The 27418-nt window shown below is 39.7% G+C and overlaps 1 protein-coding gene across 6 annotated transcripts in view; it reads left to right on the top strand.

Annotated features, from left to right (window-relative positions):
- The window catches only part of HELZ (helicase with zinc finger), a 149517-nt gene that overhangs the window by 113246 nt on the left and 8853 nt on the right, over positions 1 to 27418 (top strand). For all 6 annotated transcript variants that reach the window (XM_073310830.1, XM_073310828.1, XM_073310832.1 and 3 more), the window contains 7 exons: positions 1018 to 1069; positions 2129 to 2325; positions 7074 to 7281; positions 11765 to 11841; positions 13037 to 13604; positions 14072 to 14309; positions 14603 to 15116. In XM_073310830.1, coding sequence (XP_073166931.1) covers positions 1018 to 1069; positions 2129 to 2325; positions 7074 to 7281; positions 11765 to 11841; positions 13037 to 13604; positions 14072 to 14309; positions 14603 to 15116 — 1854 coding nt within the window. The remainder of the gene's footprint in view (positions 1 to 1017; positions 1070 to 2128; positions 2326 to 7073; positions 7282 to 11764; positions 11842 to 13036; positions 13605 to 14071; positions 14310 to 14602; positions 15117 to 27418) is intronic.

Raw genomic sequence — 27418 nt, 5'->3', positions numbered from 1 at the left:
GGCACCTTAGAGACTAACCAATTTATTTGAGCATAAGCTTTCGTGAGCTACAGCTCACTTCATCGGATGCAATGAAGTGAGCTGTAGCTCACGAAAGCTTATGCTCAAATAAATTGGTTAGTCTCTAAGGTGCCACAAGTATTCCTTTTCTGTTTAGAGATTAGCTTCCAGGGAGTGCTCTAAAGCTCTAGACACTTTTGGAAACCCGTTTTTGAGTGTCAGGTGTGCACGCATGTGCACACGTTGATGAAGGGGAGCTGCCAATAATAAATTAAGTTGGTAACAGCTGTTTGCTTTCTCCCTGCACATCTGTGATGATGGAAAAGTTTGTTCTTTTATCCGTTCTTTGTAGATGATCAAGGTACTCAAAGCTGGCAAACCAAAATAATAATAATAATAATAATAATAATATTTATCCTGACAAGTGTTTCTGTTCTAAAATTTTAACTTGAAGCCAAAGAAGATATCAAATCCTCAGAGAACCTGTGTCCCAATGCTGTGTATATCATAAGATCCTAAAGACCCTGCAAAGGCAGAGGTACTTACAGAAGCTAGAGTGAAACTGGTCATTTCAAATCCATGTATCAAATTGCTTGTAGTTCCCGTTTCAAGCAATAATAATAAAGCAAATCTATATCTTTTTCTTTGGAAAAAGGGAGAAATGGGAGCATTTCAAATATTGCAAGACTAGGGACAGTGCAATTTTAAATACCCCGTTTTAGTAGTCAGGTTTGGCAGTGGGAATTGGAAGGATGGGCAGAGTGCACTGTGAAACGGAGGTGCTTACTAATGGAACTTTGTACTGGCCTTGGTGGAACAGTACTGAACCAGTGGAATTGGGCAAGTAAAAATACTCAAGAGAAGAGTCGTAGACTTGCTGTTTTTTCCAACCTCTTCTCTGTAATTATATTTAATTTACTTGACTGTTACTGTGCTGAAATAAAGAACTATCTTTGTGTTTGGTCTGCATTAAACATGTAAAAAAAAGTAAGTCATTATGATTTTTTTTCATTAAAGGGCAAGGGTCATCATCATAATCAGAATGACCATTTTCAAACTGATGGAATTGGTAAGTGTCTACTGTTTCTCTGGAGAAACTGGGACTGATTCTCCTATGCTTCTACTAGTTTGACATCAGTGAAGTTAATGTTGATTTATACAGCTGAATGTGTTAAGGGAGGATCAGGCCCATTATGTCTATGAAAGTAATTTATTCCTTATGTGAATTCAGCAAGCAGATATCTCAGCATACTTTAAGTAGACATTAGGTAACTCCTGGGTTCTCATTGTATGCACTTTGCATGCTGACTTTAGAACCTAGATACAACCTTGTTGCAACATAGTTGTTGCTACTATGGTTCTACCACAGTTTCCCTGACCAGTGGCAGAAGATTTGTGTCTGAAACCCATGCTATACACCACTTTGGAATGGGTACAGTAATCTCGTGTGTGAGCCTATCTACACTTGCAAAATGGCTGTGTAAGGGAATCATGGTATAAAATGATAATGATTCTAACTCTTTTATAACATAGTTTGGACATACCTGGATATATGGATCCACACAGAGTTATAATTTACTGAATCATGATATTCTCGCCAGGTAGTCTACAGTGACTTGAGACCTATATGTATTTGTTTTTAATTTTAAAGGCATTTCTAGTCCCTATTAAAAGAGTGAAGAAGTAAACCAGGGTTGTATTGTTGTAATGTGTGCAATTGGTACAGGTCATTTGGCCACCTTAACAGTCATGTCATATTTTAAGTAAAAAGGTATAGATGGTGCTCACTGGGGAGTTTTTCTTTTAGATAACTCCCCCTGCTCCTTCCTCTCCCCCACCCTCTTCCTCTGCTTTTAGATAACTCCCCCTGCTCCTTCCTCTCCCCCACCCTTTCCCCCAGCTTTCTACCAGTCCCAGAAGTTCACTAAAACTTAGCTTGTGTATTGGATCTGCGGAAACTTATGGAAAGAATATTGATTTTAGATTAATGCTCTCTGGATTCTTCTGTATAAAGACTTACCCAGTGGATTTGTAAAGAAGGGTCCATTTTTGGAAGGGAAAAAAAATGTCATTGAAGTACTTCATGTTCTTTTCCTCCCTTTGTTTTCCTTTTTTGTTTATTTTTCAGTTCAGCCCAATCCTTCTGTCCTAATTGGAAATCCTATCAGAGCGTATACTCCTCCTCCTCCTCCTCCTCTTGGACCTCACCCCAACCTGGGGAAATCTCCAAGCCCTGTTCAAAGGATAGATCCTCACACTGGGACAAGTATTCTTTACGTACCTGCTGTCTATGGAGGAAATATGGTCATGTCTGTGCCTTTGCCTGTAAGCATTTTTTTCCCCTGTTTTCTCCTTTTATTATATCGATAAAAATGAACACAAGACTAGGTAGTGAAAAGTGTGTCAGCATCTTTCATGCTTACTTGGGTTTTCCTGGCTAGGAATGTGGTGATGACCACCAAGCTGCAAGGTCTTAATGATGTTGCTCCTACAAAGAATATCACACAGCCTAAAATGGTTTTCATGTTTAAGTCATATGAGGATTACCCATGTTAAAATCGAACGAAGATGATCATGATTAATTACTGGCCTTTTTATGAGAATGCAGGAACAGTTGAGATATAATGGTCAATTATTGAAAGCTTTCTGAATAATATTGTTTCACAAGCATTCGTTGAATTTGTGGAGGAATAGCAGCAACAGGGTGCTTTCTATGTAGAAGTGTAAAGAGAGAAGTGTTGTAAGGTTTCAAAAGTCATCTTTTATAAAGCACAGTAGTAGTAGTCCATAATAGCCCTTGGGTTTTCAGAGCAGATCATATTATCATGGTAGCCTTTGATCTCAGATTTGCAAGGTATGAGGTTAGTTACTTGAACCACTGATCTACCTAGTCCTTTCCTTAGATAAAAACAAAAGTACTGTATATACAACCTCTGCCCAAACTCCCCACATTCACTAATTAGTATAATAATTTACAGGTTTGTTTTATTACTGTTTCAGTGACTTGGGTTATAAAATAAGTTACAATATTATCCATCTTTTGTATTAATTTAGCAAGTCAGAATCCAGACCTGGAAGGCTACGAATCATACTTTTATTACCATAAATATACAAGGAAAAATATAACATGTAAACAACACAATTTGAATAATACTGTACTCAAATTAAAATGGGTTTGCTTGCTTGTCTGTTAGCATGTTAAGAAAATGTGGCTTGCTGAGTACTTAGGGCTTCAAAATTGCTTCTCTTCATTTTGTGTAAGGGCCTGTCTGCACTTGAAACTCTACAGCGGTGCAGGTGTGTAGTGCTGCCGTGCATTGCTTAGTGCGTCAATGTAAACGCTGTTTGTGTAGGTAATCCACCTCCCCGAGAGGCAGTAGCTATATCCATGGAAGAATTCTTCCATCGACCTAGCATTGTCTACACTGGGATTTAGGTAGGCTTAAATAAATTGCCCATGGGTGTGGATTGTTCACACCCCTGAGCGACATAGTTAAGACGACCTAATTTTCTAGTGTAGACCAGGCCTAAGGGGCATTTTCCGATTTGCCTTTCCCTGTTGTAATTCAGGAGACACTGCAGTCAATGGAATTACATCCCAGTAAAAGTGGTATAAGATTAGGTTCAGACCCTAAATACTCACCACAGACATTCTCATTATTCTGTGCAAAGTAATTTTTGTGCTATATGATAGCGATATTTGCCTTAAAGCTTGTGATTTGAATAGATAGGACTATAATTGCATGTATCTGAATGTTGAACAGCTGAGTACTTGAACAGGACCTCTTATTGTGGCTAATTTGACTGAAAATCCAAGAGTTTATGCTTCTAGTCTTTCGTATTCTCTGCATGTAAGTCTGATTTTCAAATCCACTTCTGTGAAGCTTCACAGGTGCACATCATAGTCCCCTGAAGGAATAAGCGTAATGGGAGATGTATCTTTCTCTCTGGAGCATCACAAGAAGTGTGTCTGATTCCCTCAGACTGTTGCTTTATGACTAGCACTCCTTTTGAAGTTGTCATACTGCTAAACCAAAACACACTAGACAATAGAAGATGATTCTAGCTCACCTCAGCTTTGGGTGCTAAAATATTACCAGCATATGAAAATTTTATTACAAGCAGTTAACTGTCCAGCTGATCAATTTAGAACTATTAATTTTCCTTTGTGGAGCACTGTGCTGCTGAAATTACGTGCCTGGTTCTGTTGTTGACCACACTATATCAATAGATTTCCCCCTACTTTTTTTTAATGGGAGTCAGTATTCCCTTCAGTTCTCTCTCCATTAGATGTAGCAACTATAATTCTGGCTGACTTTACCCACAGTGTTGCCAAATAATGATCATCCTTGAGATGTCAAAGAAGAGACTATAACTTGAGCATACAATGAGGCTTGCAGTTTCATTTAGGTTGCAGGAATTACTTGCAGAATTATACATTGATGTAGCACCAAAGAGTGTTCTAGATATTTCACTGTACAAATAAAAAGCACGTTCGCTCACCTGGAAGCCTAAATCTAAGATTAAGGGCATGTCTACACTTACCTCCGGAGCGATTGATCCATCGGGGATCGATTTATCGCGTCTTGTGAAGATGTGATAAATCGAGCGCTCTCCCGTCGACTCCGGTACTCCACCGGAGCAAGAAGTATAGGTGGAGTCGACAGGGGAGCGTCAGCAGTCGACCTACCGCAGTGAAGACACCGCGGTAAGTAGCTCCAAGCACGTCGACTTCAGCTAAGCTGTTTTCATAGCTGAAGTTGTGTAACATAGACCAACTTAGCTCTTCTCTTCCCCCCACCCTCCTGCAGGGTAGACCAGGCCTAAGAGCAGAAAAAAATAGGTAGGAAATTGGGGAAGAGAGAACAGTAGTTACAGAAATAATGTTGTGCGGTAACATAGTTGTGCACATATCCTGAAAGGTTCTTTGGGGATAGGATATATACGTGCACATGTGTACATATAATTTCTTATACATTTTTAAATAGTCACACACAGTTAACTTTTTTAATAGTTGTGTAGGTTCTTTATGAAAACCCAATTCATGGCTGCTATTTTGAGGCCTGCTCTAAACCTGTGCTTTCAACTATGAAAACCATCTGGCAACTATAGATTACACAATCTTCTCCTTTTTTTAAGTGGTAAGGCCACTGATTTCCATTCATTAGATCAAATAAGTTTTCTTTTTACTAGGTTACCAGAAGTCTGCATATGATGCTTAAATTTAAATGGAATGAGAAGGCCAGCAGCTGTATCTTTGTAATACTTACTCACTTTTTATTGATATCAAAACAAGATAATTTAAATATTTTTTTCTGTTTTACAGTTTAAGACCTAATATATTCCTATGTACCGCCAATCAAAAGAAAAAAAATATGAAAATATCAGTATGTTTGAGCGTATTCCACCCCCGCCCCCGGGGATGGACTTTTAAATAATTAGGTATGAAGGTACACATACTAATGAGATGTCTGCTTTCAAAAAGAAGTATATTGGAGATACTTTGAAATGGCACAGACACAATTGGAGGAAGCACATAGCCCAAAGCTGAAGTTCAGGAATGCAGGTTTCAAGGGCAAATATTTGCAAAAATCTAACGAATTGCTTGGAAGATGCTATGTTTAAAGCAAATAATGAAGGGATTAATTTATTAAAAATATGATAAAATGACTGTGGCCATGTAAAACAAAAAGGCCTTTTTGTATCGTTTAGGGCAGCTTTCAGATCCAGAGTAAAAAATGTGGGAGGTTGTCTGCTGCCATCAGTTAAAGATGGTTTGTCACAATGAGCATTGATGATATTCATTTCATTCTCTTTTTATTCATGGGATCGCTCTTTTTAATAAACTTCCCCACAGGGAAAGATTGAACTAATTTGATCCAGAGATGTCTTCCTATTCAGATTTTAGGCCACTAAATGCACAGTATTTTAAAGACCCTGGATTTCACGCTTTCAAGAAGTGAATTTTATTTCAAACAGATGGGCAACTCGTGGGAGGAACGCAAAGGGTGGCTCGTGATCTCCCCACGTGACTCATCCCCGTCCCACCCCCCAGCCCGGGCCCTTGTGCTCTTCCTGTTCTCTCCCCATCCCACGTTACCTGGCGGGGGGGGGGGGGGGGGGGGCGGCTCTGTTCTCCTGCTGCACCGGATACTGATTTTAGGTGAAAGAAAAGTGGCCTCATGCCGGCAGTTCCTTTGGCACGGCTGTACCGGTGCTGCCCCCAGCCCTGTCCTCCAGCGGGGCTGTACAGACCCTAGGAGAAGCAGCTGTGTGGAAGGGCTGGGGGTGGGGCTGGAGGACCTGACGGCATGGGGCCACCCGGCAGCCCCCCATTCTGCTCCTTTCACCACAGTGGTTTCCTGCTGAATGTGCCCCCACTAGGCATTTCGGAAGGGGCGTGTGACCCTTCTTGACGCGCCCCCCCCCCCCCCCGCGCGCGTCACCTTTTAAAATATGTCCCATAACATAGATTTTTAGGTCCCAGTTCTTCAGCTTGTAACGTGTGAGTGGACTGCTTGCTGAGCCCACCAGAGCCCCACTGACTACTGGGGCATTTAGTGGAGAGCGTGACCTGCCTGGTCATGGTATTTAGTTCATAGGCTACTCTGTCCATCTTTCCACTAATATATGTAACCTGTTCTTGAATATCTGCAGTAATGATGCATTGACCCACCTTCTTTATTTAATAAGTTTCATCTGCTTTTATTGCTGTTGGGAGAAGGGAAGATCCCTGCCTTCTTGTTTCAGTGGCTTTTCAAGTCTTATCTCCTGTCAGATGCACTTCCATGATCTCCCTCCTCCCCCCAATGTAGCCTTCATTGTTTATCTCACTCTTCTTCAAAAATCTTCTTCTCTGTGACCGTTGCTACTATGCCTGAATTTTTGCTCTTTACCTGAACTTGTTGCTCATATTTCCTGTCACTCACATGTACTTTATCAGCTCATCATCACCACTAATATGGAGAAGTGCTTCCTGATGTTGCCATAGTAATTGTAATTGACACTGTGCCTTTCCTTAAATGTACATTCATTTATTGCAACTATTTTTTTTTTTTTTATATATTACATAGGTACCGTGGACAGGGTATCAGGGTAGGTTTGCAGTTGACCCTCGAATCATTACACACCAAGCAGCTATGGCGTATAATATGAACTTGTTACAGGCGCATGGGCGCGGGTCTCCTATACCTTATGGCCTGGGACATCATTCACCAGTTAGTATAGGGCAGCAGCAACTTCAACATCAAGAAAAGGAGCAACATGAACAAAATCGAAATGGTGAGTTGTATGTTTCTTCAAATCCCCCCACAGGCGACTTCTTGTTTGGTGACCATATCTGCAGTTCAGACAAAATATTGTGAGAAACCCGTCATTTTTAAGGTGAATTTGAATGTTCCTGACAGATGCTGAATTTGACAGCAATGGAAACTTGTTCCTCTGTTTACACACAGAAATGGTGCTCACATGGCAGGGTTCTCCATGCTATCCCCAACTTGTGAACACCAATCCTGTTCTTCAGGGGGCTGACAGGGTAGTTCATTTCCCACGCCCCACTCAGAACCTGTTCTCTTTCCTGAGATTCCCCACGGAGTTGGTGTGTTTTGGGATGTGGATATGAAGAAATAGACACAAAGTTAGAATAATTTGTAAAACATTAGCAAATATATTAAGCAGAAATGATTATTCGTGATGTTGCCTAGCCAGGAAAATAGCTGGTGTTTGGAAATTCTATCTCTATCGTAGGCTTTATTGTGCTATGAATTGTGTGTCTGTAATGGGAGGCTGTGCAAGGTTGTAGACCGTACTGTAGGCTGGTGGTAGTGGAGGATTCATTTCCTTGAGTATGATTTTAGCATTGGACATAACCCTACTGGAGTATCCTGAAAACCCAGGGATCCTGGTTATTGATATGCCATTTATGATTTTTTTCTAATATAGATGGAAAACCATTTATATTCCAATATGTAGGAAAATACATTGCAAAACCTGAAATGATTTAGGGCTTAGAATGAAATAGTCTCCATGCTAGGAATTGAAGAGTGAATCTGGAATAAAGTCAAATGCCATTGTGGTCCTATTTGAGATTTGGCTACCGCTTAAATTTCTCCTTGAACTGTGATTATGATCAGAAAAATGACTGCGTAAAAATGCCACCTTCATACTCAAGAGATCTTCTCCTGATGGATATTCTGAGTCATATTTGTTTGCTATAGTGACAAAAAATAGTTTACTCTTTTATCCCTCTACAGCAATGGGATGGTTAGCTGGAGTGTTTTGTCATTCATATTACCAATAGAATTGCGAAGTAAATTTGTATTGTGGAATCTTTACCGAGGCAGAGTGAAGGCAGCTTGACTTCAGATCTCAGGTACAGTTGCAGGATAGGCAGTTAGGGGGAAAAAAAATTAATCTACAGAGGTATGAATCTTGCTCCCCTTGCTCAAATGAGTAGGTCCATTGCCTTCTCTGAGACTGCACAAACAAATAAGAGAAGGAGGATTTGGCCCACACTGAAAATCTGACGAGGCATCACTGAGAGACAATGAAAAGGGAATTCTGTGATTCTATTTGCTTAAAATCCAGTTTCAGAGCAGAATTGCACCTTAGTGCTGAAGGCTTGTATTACAATTAAAAGATGCTCTGAATTCATTTGTGCTATTAGGATGGATTCTTTCATTCGAGCTATGTATTGCAAAATCCTTCCTCATTAAATATTTGAAAACTTGAAGGCTGAGGTAGAAAGCTGAGACACTTTCTGTAGTATCAGTATACGAAACATGTAAGTTGTCACAGTAGCACACCAGAAGACATTATTATTCCTTTTCAAAGAATTGCATAGATAATTGGACTCTAAATAGTTCACTGAAATAATCACATGAAGGGGGTTTCACTGAAGCTCATTAAAACAGGGATAATACAGAGAGAAATCCAACATGCCATCCTTGGTGTTATTCTCCCACAGTATTCTAGGTTTCAGAGAAGAGGAAAATCCTGAGAAACTGATTTTGGCCATGGCAGTTCAATAACTTGAATTTCAGTAAGCTAACTAGTGAAAAGGGTTCTCAGAGGACAAATCAACCTTGTGAAATGCACTAAAATAAACTCCTTTTCTTCTGTTGATCACCCAAAAATCTGATCATTAGGGGTTGATTGTGCAAGTGCTGAGCACATTCCCTTTCTATTAATTGAAATAGGTGTTGAAGTCTCTTAGCACTTAGAAGGATTGCTGATTTAGCCCCTCATTCTGTGGCAGCAAGAGTCAGAGAAATTAGTAGTTTCTTTTCTGCTGACCAGTGTGAACCAAACCCTCTTTCTGTTAAGTTTGGAGGTGCCCTTGATATATGTGCTGGGAAGTAAGATTGTAAGGTAAGTTGCATGAGAAGGCCACATTCTGCCCTTGGTTAACTCCTCTCTACATATGAAGTAATTCCGACAGAATGTGTCCCTGTATCAGCATATGGAGGAGCGAGGCATGTGGCTCGAGTGAGTTATCTCATTTTTGAGTGGATACTGTCTAATTATGACAATAATAGCCAACTAGAAAGTTGCCCTGCTAAGGTTTGCAGGGTCCTGACTTCTACTAGAAGACACTTATACTGGACTTGGATTTTTCATACCTACGTAATACTGGAAATACTCATAATACTCTTTTCTTCCTGGCATTAAGAATTAGGAGCAAGAAAGAAATATTTGTCTAATCTTTTGAAGCTAAGGTTTTGTAGGTATTTGTGCTTTAATTTCTTTTTTTTTAATTATTTCCAGAGCTCCTTTTATTAGCGAGTATATGGAGCTATTATTTTTCTCACTGCGTATCTTTTTGCTAGGCGGTTCCTTGAATTGGTAGCTAACATAGTTTTATTATCCACTGGGTTTACTTTGCCTTTCTCTAGTATGTTCTTGTGTAGCTATTCTGAACCTAGATTTCTCTGAGTTACCGAAGAGAGCTGAGATTTTTTGTGATTAACTGAATCTATTTAATGACAAAAGGGAATCAAACAACCAACAAAAAGTACCGTTTGCATTTGAAACAATACATAATGCTACATTTTTCAAGACTAAAGGTCACTGATCAGACTATTACCATTACCATGTCCAGCATGTCTTAAAGATTGTTTCACAGAACAAGAATCCTGCCACAGAAGAACAATGTGCCACAGAAAAAAGAATTATGTCATTAGTACTCTACTGGAGATGGAAGAGAAGCTATAATAGCAAAACTCAAACATCAGCAGTTCAGTGAAGTGTACATTGTTGGGAGAATTGAAATGACTGTTTCAGGAACACAAATGTTATTGTATGTAAATGCCTATGACATATTTCCTGTCCCATCTTGTAAGTGTTCTTTTCTCATGAGATCCTAAAAGTTTTCTTGATTTGCTCATATAAATGCTGTTTTAAACCAGTATCTTTTAAAACTGAATATACACTTTACATATCTCCTCACTTTTGTGTAAAGTGTAAGTGCATACATGAAAAATATGCTTTAGATTGATTGAGCCTGCCTTCATGCAACTGTTACTTTATAGAAATTAGAAGGGGAAGCAGTTTTACTAAAAAAATAAATAAAAAAAAATGCTTTCAGAGATGCATTAATTCTTTTGGTTGTTGAGATTTGTGGTTTCCTTACCATGTACTTTGATATGTGTCCGATGAAGTGAGCTGTAGCTCACGAAAGCTTATGCTCAAATTGGTTAGTCTCTAAGGTGCCAGAAGTACTCCATTTCTGATCTGTCCACTTCAAGGAGTTACGTTTCAAAGATAACCCTCAGCTGAAAAAGAATATTGTGTTCTTGTGTGTAAACTACATGTTTAAGAAATTTTTTGGATCATAATGTCTAGTACAATAAGTGTCTATTATATTTCTATTTGTCCAAATACATAAGCCATATCTGGAAAATATACTTACCTAATCAGTTGCAAGATTTCTAATATTATTGCACCTCCTCATATGTTGCAAAGTTTAGGATCAATAGGCCAATGTAAGAGTATTATGGCAGCCTTCACTGAAAAATTGATGTTTATCTTAACTGAACCTAAAAAGGTTAAGTTTAACTTGGGGTTCAGATTTTTTATCAATAGGGTTCTGATATCTTTAACATCACTTCCCTGGCATCTCACAGAACTCCAGTGATGGATGAGTTTTAGTTAGTTGCTTAAAAGTTAAAACCAGAGAGGTGCTAAGTAAGGTGTTTTTGCCTTTACAAACAGAATAGTCCGTGTTTGTTTGGATCAAAGGTTACTGCGCTACCAAAAAGAACAAGGAGTACTTGTGGCACCTTAGAGACTAACAAATTTATTTGGGCATAAGCTGTGTGCCCAAATGAATTTGTTAGTCTCTAAGGTGCCACAAGTACTCGTTCTTTTTGCTGATACAGACTAACACGGCTGCCACTCTGAAACCTGAGCTACCAAAGTTCAGGGAGGGGAGTGGTTCGGATAAAAGTTCCTGTGTTAGGTCCATTTCTATTTCTCTTGCACAAACCAGTGATTACTTTCTCCTGCAATAGCTCCAGTAGCCCAGCCATTGAACTGGAAGAGGTACTTTGTAATGATTCAAATACAAAACTTAAAACATACAGTGTAAGGGGAAGGCCATATTTAGGAGGAAACGTTGTGTTAAGTTTCTGCCCCCTGACATAAATGCTGTACTTATAGTTCTAAGTCTGCCCATGTCTAAGGAAAATAAACAAACATGTTGAAAATATTCCTTCATTCTTTACATACCTAGAAACTAATGCATAAATATCATAAATATTTTTAGGTAAAACCGAAAACAGTGCTGGACCCGAAATTAATAAAATTCGGACACCTGAGAAAAAACCTGTGGAATCCAAACAGGTGTGTTTTGAGTTGTTTTCCCCCCATAATTTTCCTTCCCTTTTTGGTACTATGTATCTCACTCTAAGGATTCTATATTTCTTCCCCTCCTGCTCAACAGGCCCCCTCCCCATCAGTCACCACATTTCTATCCCGGGGCAATGAATGGGATTCAGAACCCATCAGTGTTGATCGGCACTAGTTGTTGTTGAGTGACGATAGGTCCCTCTTCTCGTCACCCAAGGGCAAGAGAAAATGTAAAAGATTTGAATCTGACTTTTTTTGAAGTGCTTTCTCATGCTACTTGTCCTTCCACACAATATTAATCCCATTGTTTACAATTTGTATTTCACTGATGACTAGCATAAATAACTTTTTTTAAATGTACTGATTTGTAAATTTTAAGTCTACACATAGGAATAGCACTGAGTATTATTGATTTTTAAATGTTTAGAAATTATTGTACCTTTTGATATAAAACTCCTATAAATGTAAATAGTTCTGTTAGGAGTGAAGATTCAGAAATCTTCAGTAATTTTCTGGGAGAGTAAGAGGATAGTTTAATGTAGACTACAATTTCAGTTTTAGAAATAAAGGTGTGAGTCTCATAATGGAGTGTTCTGAAGTGAAATGTCGAAAACCGGCAAATAACGACTTTTTCCATTAAATATTTGGTGTCTGTATCCTACAAATAAAAGCAAAAGGCTCAGCGTTTGACAGTTGCCTATAATTAGCTAAATTAGATATGATCATAAGGAAGCAGCTGGTAATTCATCTCTGCAATAACAGTAGCTACAGAAAGAAATTCGATGATGGAAATGTCTGAGTGTAGTGTTTAAATATAGAAGAATAAGAAGCAAATATGGAGTGCACTTCTTAGTTTGCACCTAGTGAAATAGCCATGAAGGAATTAATTTTCTCTCTAATGGGGAGAAATTTCAGATTAATAAAATACCACAAGTAGAGTAAAGGAGCTTAAATAAGATGAAGCCAGCCAGAACCGTTGGCAGAATATTCCTTCAGTTTGATAAGTAAAGAGAAGAATATGTCTTAAGCTGTTCAGTACCTTCTTTCTCTTCCTTATTCTTCCCACATTCCTGAGGTTTTGTATGCCTGAGTCAGTGTTAGATTAATTTGTTTAGTGTAATACAGTCATAGCTTACAGGGATTTTGTTTTTTTAAGTAACTTTGAAATGTTTTCTATCCTTTGTTCTAGGTTGACGTAGAAGGAAATTCCCAAAATAGAAGCCCAGAGTCACGTTCCAGCGTTGGTTATCCTAATTCTAAATTTCATCGCAAAGATAATCTCAACCCTAGGCAGCTGAATCTACATCTCACCCCTCCCCATACACAGTATGCAGTCCCCAGTCGCCACTACCAGCACCTGTCCCAGATCCCCAGGCAGCCATACCCTGTGCAACAGCAGCAAAATCTTTTAAGTCAGCAACAAAATCATTTGCCTGAACAGCAAAACCAAATACCACCCCAGCAGAGCCAGATAGTCCAGCAGCATAATCATGTAAATCAGCAGCCTCCACAACCTTCACAACTTTCCCCCGCTTACCAGATGGGCCCCAGCCAGTCTTTTTTTAATAACCCAATTCCCCACCGACCACATTCTCCTGCAGTAGATGCTGTGATTTCAGAACATCATCCCCCACCCATGTTGCAAGAAGTCAATAACCCTCTGAGACCTATTGCACAGCACAACCCAATGCTGCCATCTCACTTGAACAACTTCATTGAAGAGAATCCTGCAGGAATGCCCATAGGGGAGACATTAGGTAGGTACCACTGCTCTTCTCCACTGATGAGAGTGCAAATGTAGCTACCCTAAAGTGAAAATGAAGAAAGTATTTACTTGTCAGGGATATGGCTGTATGACTTCAAAATTGTGAATTGGTTATTGTTGGGCTAGTTTCAGTAAGTAAAGTGATCAGGGATAATTTTCTCCTGAGCGTGTATTTTAATAGTGTTTCATTATGAGTTTCATATATACATAGCCCTTCTGGGAGATTTAAATAACCAGGTTATGCTCTGTGATACTTTTGGAGTGGTTGGTATACAGCAGGTACTTTATTAATAAACACATTTTTGGTGCTGGCAAATTTGGCGATTTCATTGTGTACCTTCTTATCACTACTGTTTTTACATGTAATATAACACATGGTAGAATCCTCCTTTCTGGCACCAAATGCTTTGAAAAAGGGAGGCTGGGTAAATTTTTATATTTTTTGTAAATGTTTTACAGATCGTATGCATGGAAATGTAGCTTTGGAAACATTAAGGCAACAGCAGCAAGCAAGGTTACAGCAATGGAATGAGCATAATGCCTATCTCAGTCAGGGCAATATTCCATATCCACACCATCACCATCCTCACCTACAACATCTTCCCCAGCAACCAATTGGATTGCACCAACAGCCAGTTAGGGCAAACTGGAAACTTGCGAGTAATACAGAAGACGAAACAGAGGCAACATATTCAAGGTATTTGTTGTTTGAATTCTCAAAGTACTGTATTTAAAAACAGAACATAGCCCACCTTCACTATAATACCATGCGTAGGTGCCAGTTGTTGTTGTTGTTATGATGTTCAATGTCAGCAATAGGCCTAGATACGTTACATTATTATTAATAGGCCCTTCTCGTTGGAATAGAAAGGCCAGAAATTTTCAAGCCTTCAGAAGGATATTGGTCACTGAGTTTTGTATGTCAATCCAGTTTTAGCAATGCACTTTTTGCATTTCTCCATCTTAATAACATTTATTCTGTGAATACAGGTTCCAGGACTTGCTCAGAGAACTGTCACACCGCGATCAAAGTGAAAGCAGGGACCTAGCTGAAATGCCACCTCCCCAGTCCAGACTGTTGCAATACAGACAAGTTCAGCCCAGAAGCCCACCAGCGCTCCCTTCTCCTTCATGCAACTCAAACCACAGCGGCCACTTTCCCAACTTCACTGAAAACAACAGAGACATTGAAATAGCCAACAACCCAGCATTTCAGCAGCATTTGCCCCAAATATACAATCCCCCGTTCTCACTGCCATCTGAACACATAACCCCACCTCCTTTGAAGTACCTGCAACCTGATGGATCATGGACCTATGCTAACCTACAGCAGAATCACCTAATGGGGCAGGGCTTTCATTATGGTATACCTCCGTTGCCACATAGATCACAACAGAACCCTTTTATACAAATACAGAATCATCAGCATGCAGTTGGTCAGGAGCCATTTCATCCGCTCACATCTCGAGCAGTATCTGCTTCTTCGCTCCACAGCTTAGAAGAGGTATGGGGATTTTAATATATATCTCCACATACATATGATATGTGTCTAATAATAGTGAATTGCAAGCATGTTGTAGATTAAAAATTCATGTCTTGAATGCCTGTGAAAAAGGACAGTTTTGCAGCCACTTTCCTCCCCTCATACACACACTGGTAGTTCAGGCTCTGCACTCAGCCCTTTGCTTTGCTGGCAGGGAGTTACAGGCTTTTGGAAATTAAGATTTGAGCCCTCATCCGACTTAGCTTATACCACTGGGAGTTTTTCCTTGCTCTTCAATGAGAGCACAATAGATTCCTTATTCCATGTAGCTGAATAAAGCACTAAAAGTGAATTCTACTGTATTGTACCCCTTTTTGCAGATTCAAATAAGTTAAATGTCGTGCTCAGAGCCACAAATAGAATCATAGTAACGTCAGGTCTACACTTAAAATGCTGCACGGGAGAGAGCTTCTCCCCTCGGCTTAGTTAATCTACTTGTATGAGAGGTGGTAGCTGTGTTGGCGGGAGAAGCTCTCCCACCAACACAGTGCTCTCTACACCAGCACTTAGGTTGGTATAACTGTGTCGTTCCTGGGTGTGGATTATTCACACCCTTGAGCGATGTAGTTATACCGAAGTCATTTTGTAGTGTAGGCCAGGGCAGAAAGTCATGATTAGAGTCAGAAATTCCTGACTGGCTGGCTTCCCATTCCATTAGACCACACCTGTCTGTATGAAATCTACTCTTTTGTTGCCAAGATTCAACACAATTATTAATTATTTTTGTGGGGCACAAGAGCAATGTTTTCTTTCCTTTGATGGCTCTGCAGTAGCAATAAACTAATAAATAGTCCTTACAGAGCTGTGCTGACAACACTGGTTGCTTATGTACAAGCAAAGCAATATTTAACTAGTACAAATTAATTTTAGTCCTTTGAAAACATGGTGTTGAGAGAGGGGAAGGGATTACTCTTTGCCAAATGCAGGAAAAAATGTTTAAAGAACAAATCTTTCCTCTAAAGCTTGTAATCGGGCTCCTTCAGATAAAGGCCAGGGCAGAGTTCTATAAAGAAAACAAAATGCTAGATGTATTTTTAACACAGATTCCTGCTGCAAGGTCAAGTTTCACAGGGAGATCTGAATACTAACAGTCATTCGAAAGCTAGTTTAGTTCACTCATTCAGCTTGACCGCTGTTTTTCTGTGCATAAAACCTAAAATAGAGTTGTTCTAAATTGTAAAAGAAAATATCTAGTTAGTGTTTGAGCTTTCATCAACTGAGAAACTATAAGAAACATCTGAGCTGCTCTGCTAATCACTAGGCTTTGACAGTTTATTGATTTTACTTCAAGTCCACAATGTTGCAGCTGGAAAAGCTGATTGTTCTCAAATTAGAGAAGATGAGCCTCCACTAACATAGTATTTAATACTTGGTTTTCTGTTTCTTTATATAAATATACAAACTTAAAGCCATATGTTCATTATTTGTGATGATGAGGAGTTAAACAGAGTGGACAGTACATATACTGATGAAGTTGTGTTTTAAAGTTAATTTTTACGTTTGGATACAGATTGGTAAATCAGAAAGTATAAATGACCTTGTTAAATGGTGCTGTGGTTAATTTATATGCCATATAAGCGTTTGACAATACAGGTCTGCAGAAATTTAAATTAAAACTAATCTTCTGAAATATGTAATCCTAGGAGCATACACTAATTATTAGATGTCTTTAACTGAAGGTTCTTAGTCACATTTATTTTAACAGATTAAAACTAGAGATCACAGAGTTTGCAGAATAAAAGGTATTTTGAAAAAGTCAATTTCACATTTACAAGCTTTAAGTGCAAAGTATTTGAAAGAGTTTTGGATGACTTTGTGTCATGTGTTGCAGTTTCACGCAACCAGATACACCACAAACGCAATCCACCAATATGTTAGGCACATGCTATCCTCTTACAAAGGATTGCAGTGCACATGTAGCCTGATGTCTTTTTCAAAATATCTTGTCCTGCACACTTGGCTATATCTGCAGTTTTAATCTGTTAAATGCCTCAATTCAGCAAAAGACTTAAGCATGTGCTTAACTTTAAGCATGTGAGTAGTTCTGTTGAAGTCAAAGAGGTTACTCACTTATTTAAAGTTAAGCATGTTCTGAAATGCTTTGTTGATCTGGGACTAAAATAACCATAAATATGACTAAGAGCCTTTGTATGCGGTGTGGGTTTTTAATGTTAGAAAAAGCTGTTGCTATTCTCTTTAATTGATGCAACTTTGCATTATAAAACAAACTAAAGACAGGTGGTGGTTTTAATTCCTCCATGTTGTAGCTTTCTATTTCTTCTGTGTTATCTATCTAATCTGGCTAATCCGGACTATTTCCTAGATCTGTATTTATAAAGTGCTATTCATTGCATTGTCTAGGCACTTTATCCAAAAATGTTTTTGAGTGCAGTGTGACAGTTCTTGGGGTATCCAGGGCCGTGATTCACCTAGCTATCCCCTGCCTCCAGTGGGGGAGTCTTGATTCTGGTAACTGGGTGTTAAAGCCCTCACACCCATCAGCCTGTCAGCCACTCAAGCACTTTCCTCTGCAATTTGCCAGCCCTGTCTTTGTCTCACAGTTTAAAAAGAGGTGCATCCATTCCTCTGTGATATCCAGCCCTTGACACTGGTTGCTCACAGAAATTCAGATCCTCTGTCTGCCCCCAAAAGGCAATGTGTCCCAGTTTACCAGTTTTACTTTAAATCACTGCTACAGTATAACACATAGAACTTGTGATCACTTTAAACAAAACAAAGTAAAGTTTATTTAAGATAGAATAGAACAATGGTCACCAACCAGCAGATCACAATCAACTGTTCGATCCTGGAGCCTCTGACAGTTGATCACGATCTCCTGTCGCTAAAAGTCCGGCGGAGCAGCAGGGCTAAGACAGGCTCCTTGCCACTCCCGGAAGCGGCCAACACACCTCTGCAGCCCCTGGAGGGGGTCGGGGTCTCCGTGCGCTGCTCCTGCCTGCAAGCACCACCCCCACAGTTCCCTTTGTTCAGGAACAGGGAACTGTGGCCAGTGGGAGCTGCGGGGACGCTTCTGGGAGTGCCACCGACCGAGGTAAGTGCCACCCGGCAGGAGCCCGCACTCCAATCCCCAGCCCTGAGTCCCCTCCGGAGCCAGCACGCATACCCCCTCCTGCATCACAACATTCTGCCCCAGCCTGGAGCCCCCTCCTGCACCCAAACTCCCTCCAAGAGCCCTCACCCCCTCCTGCACCCCAACACTCTCCCAGCCCAGAGCCCCCTCCTGTACCCTCGGGGAAGGGGCAGGGTAGATCCTGGGTTGCACTTAAATTCAAAAAGTGATCTTGTGCGTAAAAAGGTTGGAGACCACCGGAATAAAGATTCCACTTAAAGCAAGAGAGTGTGGTGGAAATAAATGGTTACGATAGAAAACAATATCATATAACACGAACTTGGGTCTACACTTATTAATAGTGACCTTTCCTAGCTCAGAAAGTAGGTTGTCCTCCCAAAGCTCAGTGAGTTGCTGAGCTGGCTGGCTTCACAGGAGCCAGGATTCAACATTTCTGCTCCCCAAGATGTCTCTTCAGTGAAAGGATACAGAGGGCCTTTCCCCAGCCTGTCTTATACTGCAATAGGCTTTTGTCTTTATTCATAGGCAGGCTTATCTGTCTGTTGTAATGTTCCTTTTTTACTTCGAAGTGATTTCAATTGTTTGCAGTTGTCATATGGCTTTCCATTGAAAGTCTTGGGGCTTGTCTACATTGGCACTTTACAGCACTGCAACTTTCTCGCTCAGGGGTGTGAAAAAATACCCTTCTGAGCACAGCAAGTTTCAGCACTGTAAAGAGCCAGTATAGACAGTGCACCAGCACTGGGAGCTGCGCTCCCAGTGCTGGTAGCTATGCCCCTCATGGAGGTGGGTTTTTTAGAGCCATGACTACACAAGCCATGTTAAGCGTTGCCAGTGTAGACTTGCCCTTGGGATGGAGCAAGGCTAGACAATTGCGCCTTGCATTATTACATCACCGGCTAACGAGGGTGGGGTAATAACTCCCTCCTGCCTTAATGGGTCATCATCGAGACACATCACCCCCATGGTGACTAACTTTCACTCCAAGTCCATAAAGCATACTTTCAGTATAAATACATTATTCCTTAAACATTAGCTATACATACATCTCACAATGATTGTGAATCTTGACAAGTTATGAGATTTGTACTTACGTTCCATGTTACTTTTTATAGATAAATATCCTGTAGGACATGTGTTTGATGTAGTGAGTTTGTCAGGCCTGAGGTGACAGTTGTTTGCAAAGAACAGGGGATCCTTTGCCAGGGAGTCTCAGTATCACATGAAGTTATTAAGCCCAAATTTGAAGATATTATAAAAGGAAACTTCAGTAATCCTCTATGGTTCTGCACTCCCAGGTTCATAGAGCTTTGATCACTTCCTAATTGTTTATCAAAAAATGTGAAACTCTCCAAAAATGGTATATCCCTGCATGAATCATTGTAAATCACTCTACTGAGAGTAATTGAACATTATTGAGTCTCTTCAAGATTTGTTGTAAGCGCTTCCGAAGAGACTGAGGGCAGCTGTATTTATGTACTGGAGTTCAAGACATACCAAACTTACACCGTGGGATGTTGTCAAGTAGTTTAGAGCCAGTGTTGTGATCTATCTCCCAGTTTCAAATGCTCATTATTAAATCCACCTTTCCACTGCCAAGGTTTGAAAATAGTAGCCATCATTTCAGTAAAACCTATACAAAATGTCTTAATGGTGAAGTCTTTAGAGGGTGGAATAGTTCTCAGGCAAAAGTGGTAGGCATTCCACATCACTTTGCAACATTTGGAATGAAACTGGACAAAGTACTGCTAAATAGGTCTTTTCCCTCTCTAAGACTCAACCTATTTAAACTCAGTGGAAAGACCCCTATTACTTGAGTGGTCTTTTGGTTCAGGCTCAACAGTCTCTGATGCTTTTAAAAAATTGGGCTTCCAAAAAGGAGAAGGCGATGTCAGAGAAGCCAAGTGGTATTTTATCCCCTGTAAATCGTAGCAGCTGAAATTAGACTGGTATATTCTCTCTCTCTGGCTCTGCTTTTTCTGGGTGACATAGTAGCTAGCAGCTGAGGGGCATAACAGGAAATTTCATTCACATGTACGTAGCTAATTTTCATTGACATTTCACAAAAGTGTCTGTTTTCCCCCTTTACCAAGTAAAGATGACTGATGTACTTCATTTATGATATTCCCATCACATGTGTGCTTTTGACAGTCAGGCTAGTGCGATATGAAACAAATACTGATACTATCAGACATTTATCTTTTAACCAAAAGTACCGTCTCTGTCTTTTTAATGGAAAAAGTTGTGATTTTAGTATTTCAGCTCTGAATCACAAATGATCAAAATGTATTTATACTAGTAAGAAGTTATCTTTGGATCTTGAAAATACAGTATTTCATATTGTAGCGTTTCCCCATAAGGATAGCTGATTCTTCTGTGTTCATAGAATCTGAGATAAACTGCTGGCAAGGTTTGTAAAATCAAGGTTACTATTTTATCTTTGAAGGCATTCTGTTTTTCTTTATTTTTTTTTTATCTCAGCTAGAATAAGGGCATTAGAAGGGAAAAGGCACAGTGGGGAAATGGAAAGTGTTTAAGGAAAAACGTTCATGTGTCAGAGGGTACTGTGTGCTATCTAGAAATTATTTTCAAGTGATAAAAAGGATCAGTGTGTGAATATACCAAGACTGGCTATAAAGTAAGCAAAAGAACATTTTATAAAATAAGAGGGTAAGATTATAAAGATTTTAGAAGGCCAATCTGTGCATAAGCAAAAAGTGAAGACCACAAGGAAGACTGTTACCCCTACCAAGGTTAATATAAAGAAACAAGGAGCCAGGGATCAGTGTTAGGAGACAGTGAGGTGTTGTAGAGATGGCAGGTATCATTTATGACTGCTATAAAAAAGTTTGTTTAAAATAAAATCTATGCTAGAGTGTTTACAAATGAGGATGCCAAGTGAATATCTGAATTTCACATTCCTGGACCTTCCAGGTGAGGATGAAGACATTCAGGGGAAATCAAGACCAATAATAAATTAGAAGACAGAAAAACTGTAGGCCAGTGGTTTCCAAACTAGGGGCGCCACTTGTTCAGGGAAAGCCCCTGGCGGGCCGGGCCGGTTTGTTTACCTGCCACGTCCACAGGTTCGGCTGATTGCAGCTCCCACTGGCCGTGGTTCACCGTTCTCGGCCAATGGGAGCTGCGGGAAGCGGCGTGGGCTGAGGGACGTGCTGGCCGCTGCTTCCCACAGCCCCCTTTGGCCCGGAGCAGCGAATCACGGCCACTGGGAGCTGCGATTGGCTGAACCTGCGGATGCGGCAGGTAAACAAACATGCCCGGCCCGCCAGGGGCTTTCCCTGAACAAGCAGTGACCTACTTTGGGAACCACTGCTGTAGGCCTTTATCTGATCCATTCCAGCAGTTTGAGTAAGGCCTGGTCTACACTAGAAGATTAGATCAGCATAACTACATCACTTAAGGGTGTGAAAAATCCACACCCCTGAGCAGCATAGTTAGGATGCCCAAATCCCCATGTGGAAGCGCTTTCCATCAACCTAGGTACCACCTCTCAGGGAAGTGGATTACCTATACCAATGGAAGACTCCTTGCCATCAGCATAGATAGTGTCTACACTGAAGCACTATAGTGGCTCAACTGTGCTGCTGTAGTGTTTTAAGCGTAGACAAGCCCTAAATCTCTGCCCTACTCTCCTGCCCTTTTCCCACCCCGCCATGGGCAGAGCACACTGTTTCAGCATCTCCTGTGTCTACTGATTGGCAGTGCAGAGTATTTCCATGTGCACATCACCATGGAAATCAAGGCTTCAGACATTACAGGAGGACAACTAAGGTCATGATTATTCAAAGACTTACGCCCATGCTTAACTCTGTGCACATCAGAATTCCAATTGAAGTCAATGGGGCTACTCATTAAGCACTTGTGTAAGTCTTTGTCTGATCAAGGCCTCAGTTTTGTCACTGCTATAATTGGAAGAAAGACAAGTATGTGGGGATCAATTGCTAAATAACAGAAACGACCAGCCTGGCCAGTCAATCTGGCTTTTTCACCTAACAGTCCCTGTGTTTATGTGCTCTCGAAGCGAGTGAGAATGAGAACTAGAGGGTATTTTTAAAATGTCATAGTCAAGATGAATTTAACAAGTGAGTTTTCACTGTGCTACAGCCTGTATTGCTGACATTCTTACAGTGTGGGAGGAGGGTTTGCCACTGCTGAAGGTTTATGCATGTTTTTGTTCATTTTCACCGTTAGGGCTAAATACAGGAGAGATGCCGAGTACTCTCAACTCCCATTGCATTCACTGGGGCTTGAGTACACTCAGCCCTGAGTCATGAGGGTATGGCTAGGGTAAGCTTTTTGCTCTTGTTTTTAACGCAATTTAATTGATTGCCAATTAATCAAGTCAGCAAACACATTTGTAAATGCTAGTATAGGCACTCCACAAATGTTTGATGCAGAATACAAAGCCGGAGTATTTAAACTCTACATGGGTGGAGTGAGGGGTCACTTGAGATGTTAAATGTATCCCCAAACCGGGGCCAGGGGGCACAGATCCTGCTGCTGCTGTACCAGTTGCAGAAGATAATAGTGCCACTGGATCTGAAGGAATATGGATCTGCGGCTCATCCCTTAGCCCACGTTAGAGTGGCTTTCTCAATCTGCCTATGTGGGGCCAGTCTGAAGATCTTTCTCTGTGGTATATAGTGGGTGCTGACCTACCTGCATATCCCTTGTGCACCAGAATGAAATGTGTGTGAAGCTTTTTGAGGAAGAATGCTGCTCTCTCTTACCTGATTGTATTTTAGTTATCATTGCCTTTTCCAGAAACTCAGGGTTTGTGTTTTAAAATCTTAAACTTTACTATGTACTGAAATACTTTGTTTTAGGCAGAATATGTTATGTTCTTTGTATATAACTAAGTGCAGGAGCTAAATGTGTACATAGCATTGAATAGTTCATGCATTTTAAGATTTAAATGATGTGCTGTGATGGACAGATAATTTTCAGTTTTCCTGCAGACTTTATTGAGTATTGTCTCCTTGGAGCAGGTATTATTGGAAACAAATATGAATTGTTGTAAAGTTATCAGAGTTATCGCATTGCTACACAGGTAGTAAATAAATGTTTTTAGCTGAAACAGCTTGTACATCTGCAACATGCCTGTGTTTTTATATCTGATGACCTGTGAGAGATACTTTGTCCTTTTTTCTCATTAATCTTACCATAGACTTGATATTACAGAGCAGTAAGATACGTAGTACAGAGAAATATTTCACAATTCAAAGGATGTTTTACACTGAAATCTGTATTACCTTTGTAGGTAGCCATATCCATATAGATACTTTGTGTTTCTTCATAAATTAGTGTTACAGTACACACATTTGTTGTTGTCCACACCTGATTCCTTTTTGTATGTGCAGATCTGACATCAATTAAGAAGTCTGAAATGCGTTCCTATGTCGTATAATATTATAAGCTAGACGAAGGCAAGAAAGCATTGACTTCTGTGCAGCTGTCCAATCATTTGTTGCTATTTTTCATCTGTTTCTAAGTTTACAAAATATGACACAAGGGGAAACTGGATATAGTAGTTTTGCCAGCCGGAATCTAACTTATTCAGCAATAATAATTTAGTTTTTTTTAAACTGAGAGACAATCTGTAAGCCCTATGGAATTGCTTCTCTTTCTATTATCCTGTGCATTAAAAATATATATCAGCAGGAAAATCTACACCTATACATATACTGTGAATAGTGATATCTGCCCTGAATACTGAGAGCAGTGAAATTAGTAAAGCCAATTCTGTTACATTAAACCAAAGAAATTGGCATTGCATGTTTAGCTAAAGCCATTTACAAAATAAAATTGGTCTTCAACACTTCCACAAAAAATAATAAAAGTAAAATTACTTGTAAATGGGTAATTTTTAAAACTGAAGTTCATGGGAAGGAGTATCTAATGCACTCATTTAAGTTGAACTTAAATGTTCTGTGTATCAACTTCTTTTTTTTATGCCTCAGAAAAGGATTGGCTGTAACATACGCATCAAATTTCTGTTTTAAGGATTTAAAAAAAAAACCAAAACCTGAATCAACCTTCCTTTCTCCTTCTTTGTCTGCCAGATCTAGCTATATAACCTCCTTTTATGGTAGATAATATATTCTGAATTCTTTGAGATGTTAGTGGGGACAAACTCTTTTTGAATTTGCATGTTACCTGTGTAACAAATAATTCAGGTTTTGAATTCAATGGATGAATCCTGGCTCCGCTGAAGTTAAGGGCAAAACTCCCATTGACTTCACTGGAACCAGGCTTTCACCTGTTGTTTCTGAATGATGATTGGTACTATGGGCTTGCTCCTGTGCTCATACTATTAATGTTCATGGGAATTTGTCCTTATTCACTTTCGCCCTATTTATTTCAGACCATTTCTCCAGTTTGTCAAGATCCTTTTGAATTTTAATCCTGTCCTCCTAAGTGCTTGCAACCCCTCCCAGCTTGTTATCGTCCACAAACTTTATAACTGTGCCATTATCCAACCATTTATGAAGCTATTGAATAGATATTGATAAACACTATGAATTTTATTTTAAATATTTAAATATATATATTTAAAATTGAGTTCAATTGCATAGAATCCTCTGTGTAAAGTACCTATGTTTCCTCAGGAATGTGAGAGAGAGGCATTGCCTTTTCTTGAGAAGCAGGCATCTTCCTACATACACAGTTGTTCTGATATGGTTGATCGCTTCCTTCCACCCATTGAATCTGGTGATTAGAAAGCAGGTGCATGTGGTTCTCAACCAGGGATATGCGTACCCCTGCAGGTACGCAGAGGTCTTCCAGAGGGTACATCAGTTCATCTAGATATTTGCCTAATTTTACAACAGGCTACATAAAAAGTACTAGTGAAGTCAGTACAAACTAAAATTTCTTACAGTGATTTGTTTATACTGCTCTATATACTGTATTCCAAAATGTATTCCAGTTGATTTATTTGATAATTATATGGTAATGAGAGAGTCAGGAATTTGTCAGTAATAGTGCGCTGTGACACTTTTGTATTTTCATGTCTAATTTTGTAAGCAACTAGTTTTAAAGTGAGGTGAAACTTGGAGAACACAAGACAAATCAGATTCCTGAAAAGGGGTACAGTAGTCTTGAGAGCCACTGTGTTAGACCACCCCTGTGAGCCATTTGCCATGGGAGCCTCTTCTTCCCTAAAACACTATCATGGCTTTTAATCAATCCTGCCTTCTGTATAACCAACAGAGATTAAAGAGGCAGAAATATAACTTGAGAGCCAGATCCTGTGTGGCTGAAAATCAGTGTAGTTCCATAATGGAGTTATGTCTACACCAAATAAAGATCTATCCTTGCATGTTTTTACAAGCACCAGATATTTAATGTTAGGTCAGTGGGGCTACTCACATAAGGGTTTCAGGACCCAGGCCCTCATGGAGCTTTTTATCCTTTGATTTAAGATGCAAATTTAAACTCTAAAAGCCGCAGCAACATATTGGATACATTACGTATCCAGGGTGTCCTGCCACCAATGTCCTAAAACAAAATTGTCAGAAGCAGCCTTCCTGTTGGGGGAATTCAAGATATATCACAGTCAAACTCTAATTGCATGGTTAGGGATTGAAGGAAAACAATGATTCAGCTATTTTTATCTACACAAACTGACACGTTCCCTCTTTTTCTAAAGATACTTTTTTAAAGGTGGCTCATAATTGGAGGCTTAAGTGCTCTATGTTGAAGAGGAGAAAGCTAGAGCAGAGAGATTCACAATAGCTCAAAATGTCACTGCTCAATGTCTGACATTTTTCCCTTGGATATAATGCGTGCCCTGAACTCTGGAGTGCATGTGAAAAACCTTCATTCTGATGCAATTTCTCCTGCGTAGTTTGTGACAAACAGTATTTCTAAGGTGACTGTTGTTTACTGTGGCTGCTACAAAGAGAGAGTCTGATCCTGTAAGATGCCGAACATCCTCACCTCTCGATCTGGTGAAGTGCTGGGCGCTCTGGACTCCCACTGACCCCCATGCTCCTTCAGAGCTGTGCAGGGTCACATAAATCATCATACAGGAGGCAGACTGACCCCAATAAATCAAATACAGAGAAAATATTGATAGTGCCAATGTGAAAAGTATGTTTTCTAGGTGCATCCCCCTTCAGTTTACCATTTATCAGATTATTTTTCATTCTATCAATGTGATCAAACTACAGTACTAACATACAGAATTACATTTAGGGCTAGAACTTCAGGCATTAGCCAATTTGATTTTGGCAGGATTTTCATTGAAAGTCAATGGGAGTTAGGCACCTAACTTGCTTAGGCGCTTTTGTAAATCTCATGATGACTTATTTGCATCTCGGGCACCTAAATACCTTTTAAAATCTGGCCCCAGTTCAAAACATCAAAAAAAGTTCTTTTGAATTATTCTAGGCCATAACATTAATTTATGTAGTATCTGATTGAAATATATTACATTTTATTTACGCTTTGGAAATATGATATGGACTCAGTCTTGCTGCCATTAAAATCAATGGCAAACCTCCTGCTGACTTTAGTAGTAGCAAGAAATCTATGAATATGTTCAGTAATTTGCTAGCATTTTATTCTTTGATTGGCCAGTCATACTGGATGTGCCCACAAGCAGATACATTGGGGGAGCAATGTATGCTTCTTACATTTTATTTAATAAAAATATGGTTTTTTTTTAAAGCAAATTAAGAAAAGAAAATCCTGTGTCCCAAAAGCTGTAGCCAAAAGAGGCTTTGGAAGAAAACTTTCCTTCAAGACTATCTTACTCTTTTTAACAATCAAAGAATTTTACAATTAAGTTGTCTCTAATGATCAGTTATTCTCCAATATCTGCCTCAGGTCATGGTCTCTCCATTTACAAAAAGCCTGTGAAAACTAAATGTGTTTTAAACTTATTTCAGGCATAGAGCCTGGTTTTTAAAACACACCCTCTCTTCCCTGCAAATCAGATACAGTAGTTAGATCAAAATGGCCTCAGTCAAGACCATATATTTGCACACACAGTTATTTACCTGGTCTTGCTTTACATGCCAGCAAATGCCCTTTTAAATATACGGTCCTTAATCTCCATCACTCTGTGCATTCCCCCGCCCCCGCCCCCCTTTTTCGGTGCAGTCTCCTTATTTGACTTTTTATGCTACTAGCTTTTTAACATTTG

Source organism: Lepidochelys kempii, chromosome 14 (assembly GCF_965140265.1).
Source record: "Lepidochelys kempii isolate rLepKem1 chromosome 14, rLepKem1.hap2, whole genome shotgun sequence".
NCBI classification, from domain to species: Eukaryota; Metazoa; Chordata; order Testudines; family Cheloniidae; genus Lepidochelys; species Lepidochelys kempii.
The sequence above is the reverse complement of the archived record's forward strand: the minus strand, read 5'-3'. Positions and strand labels throughout refer to the sequence as shown.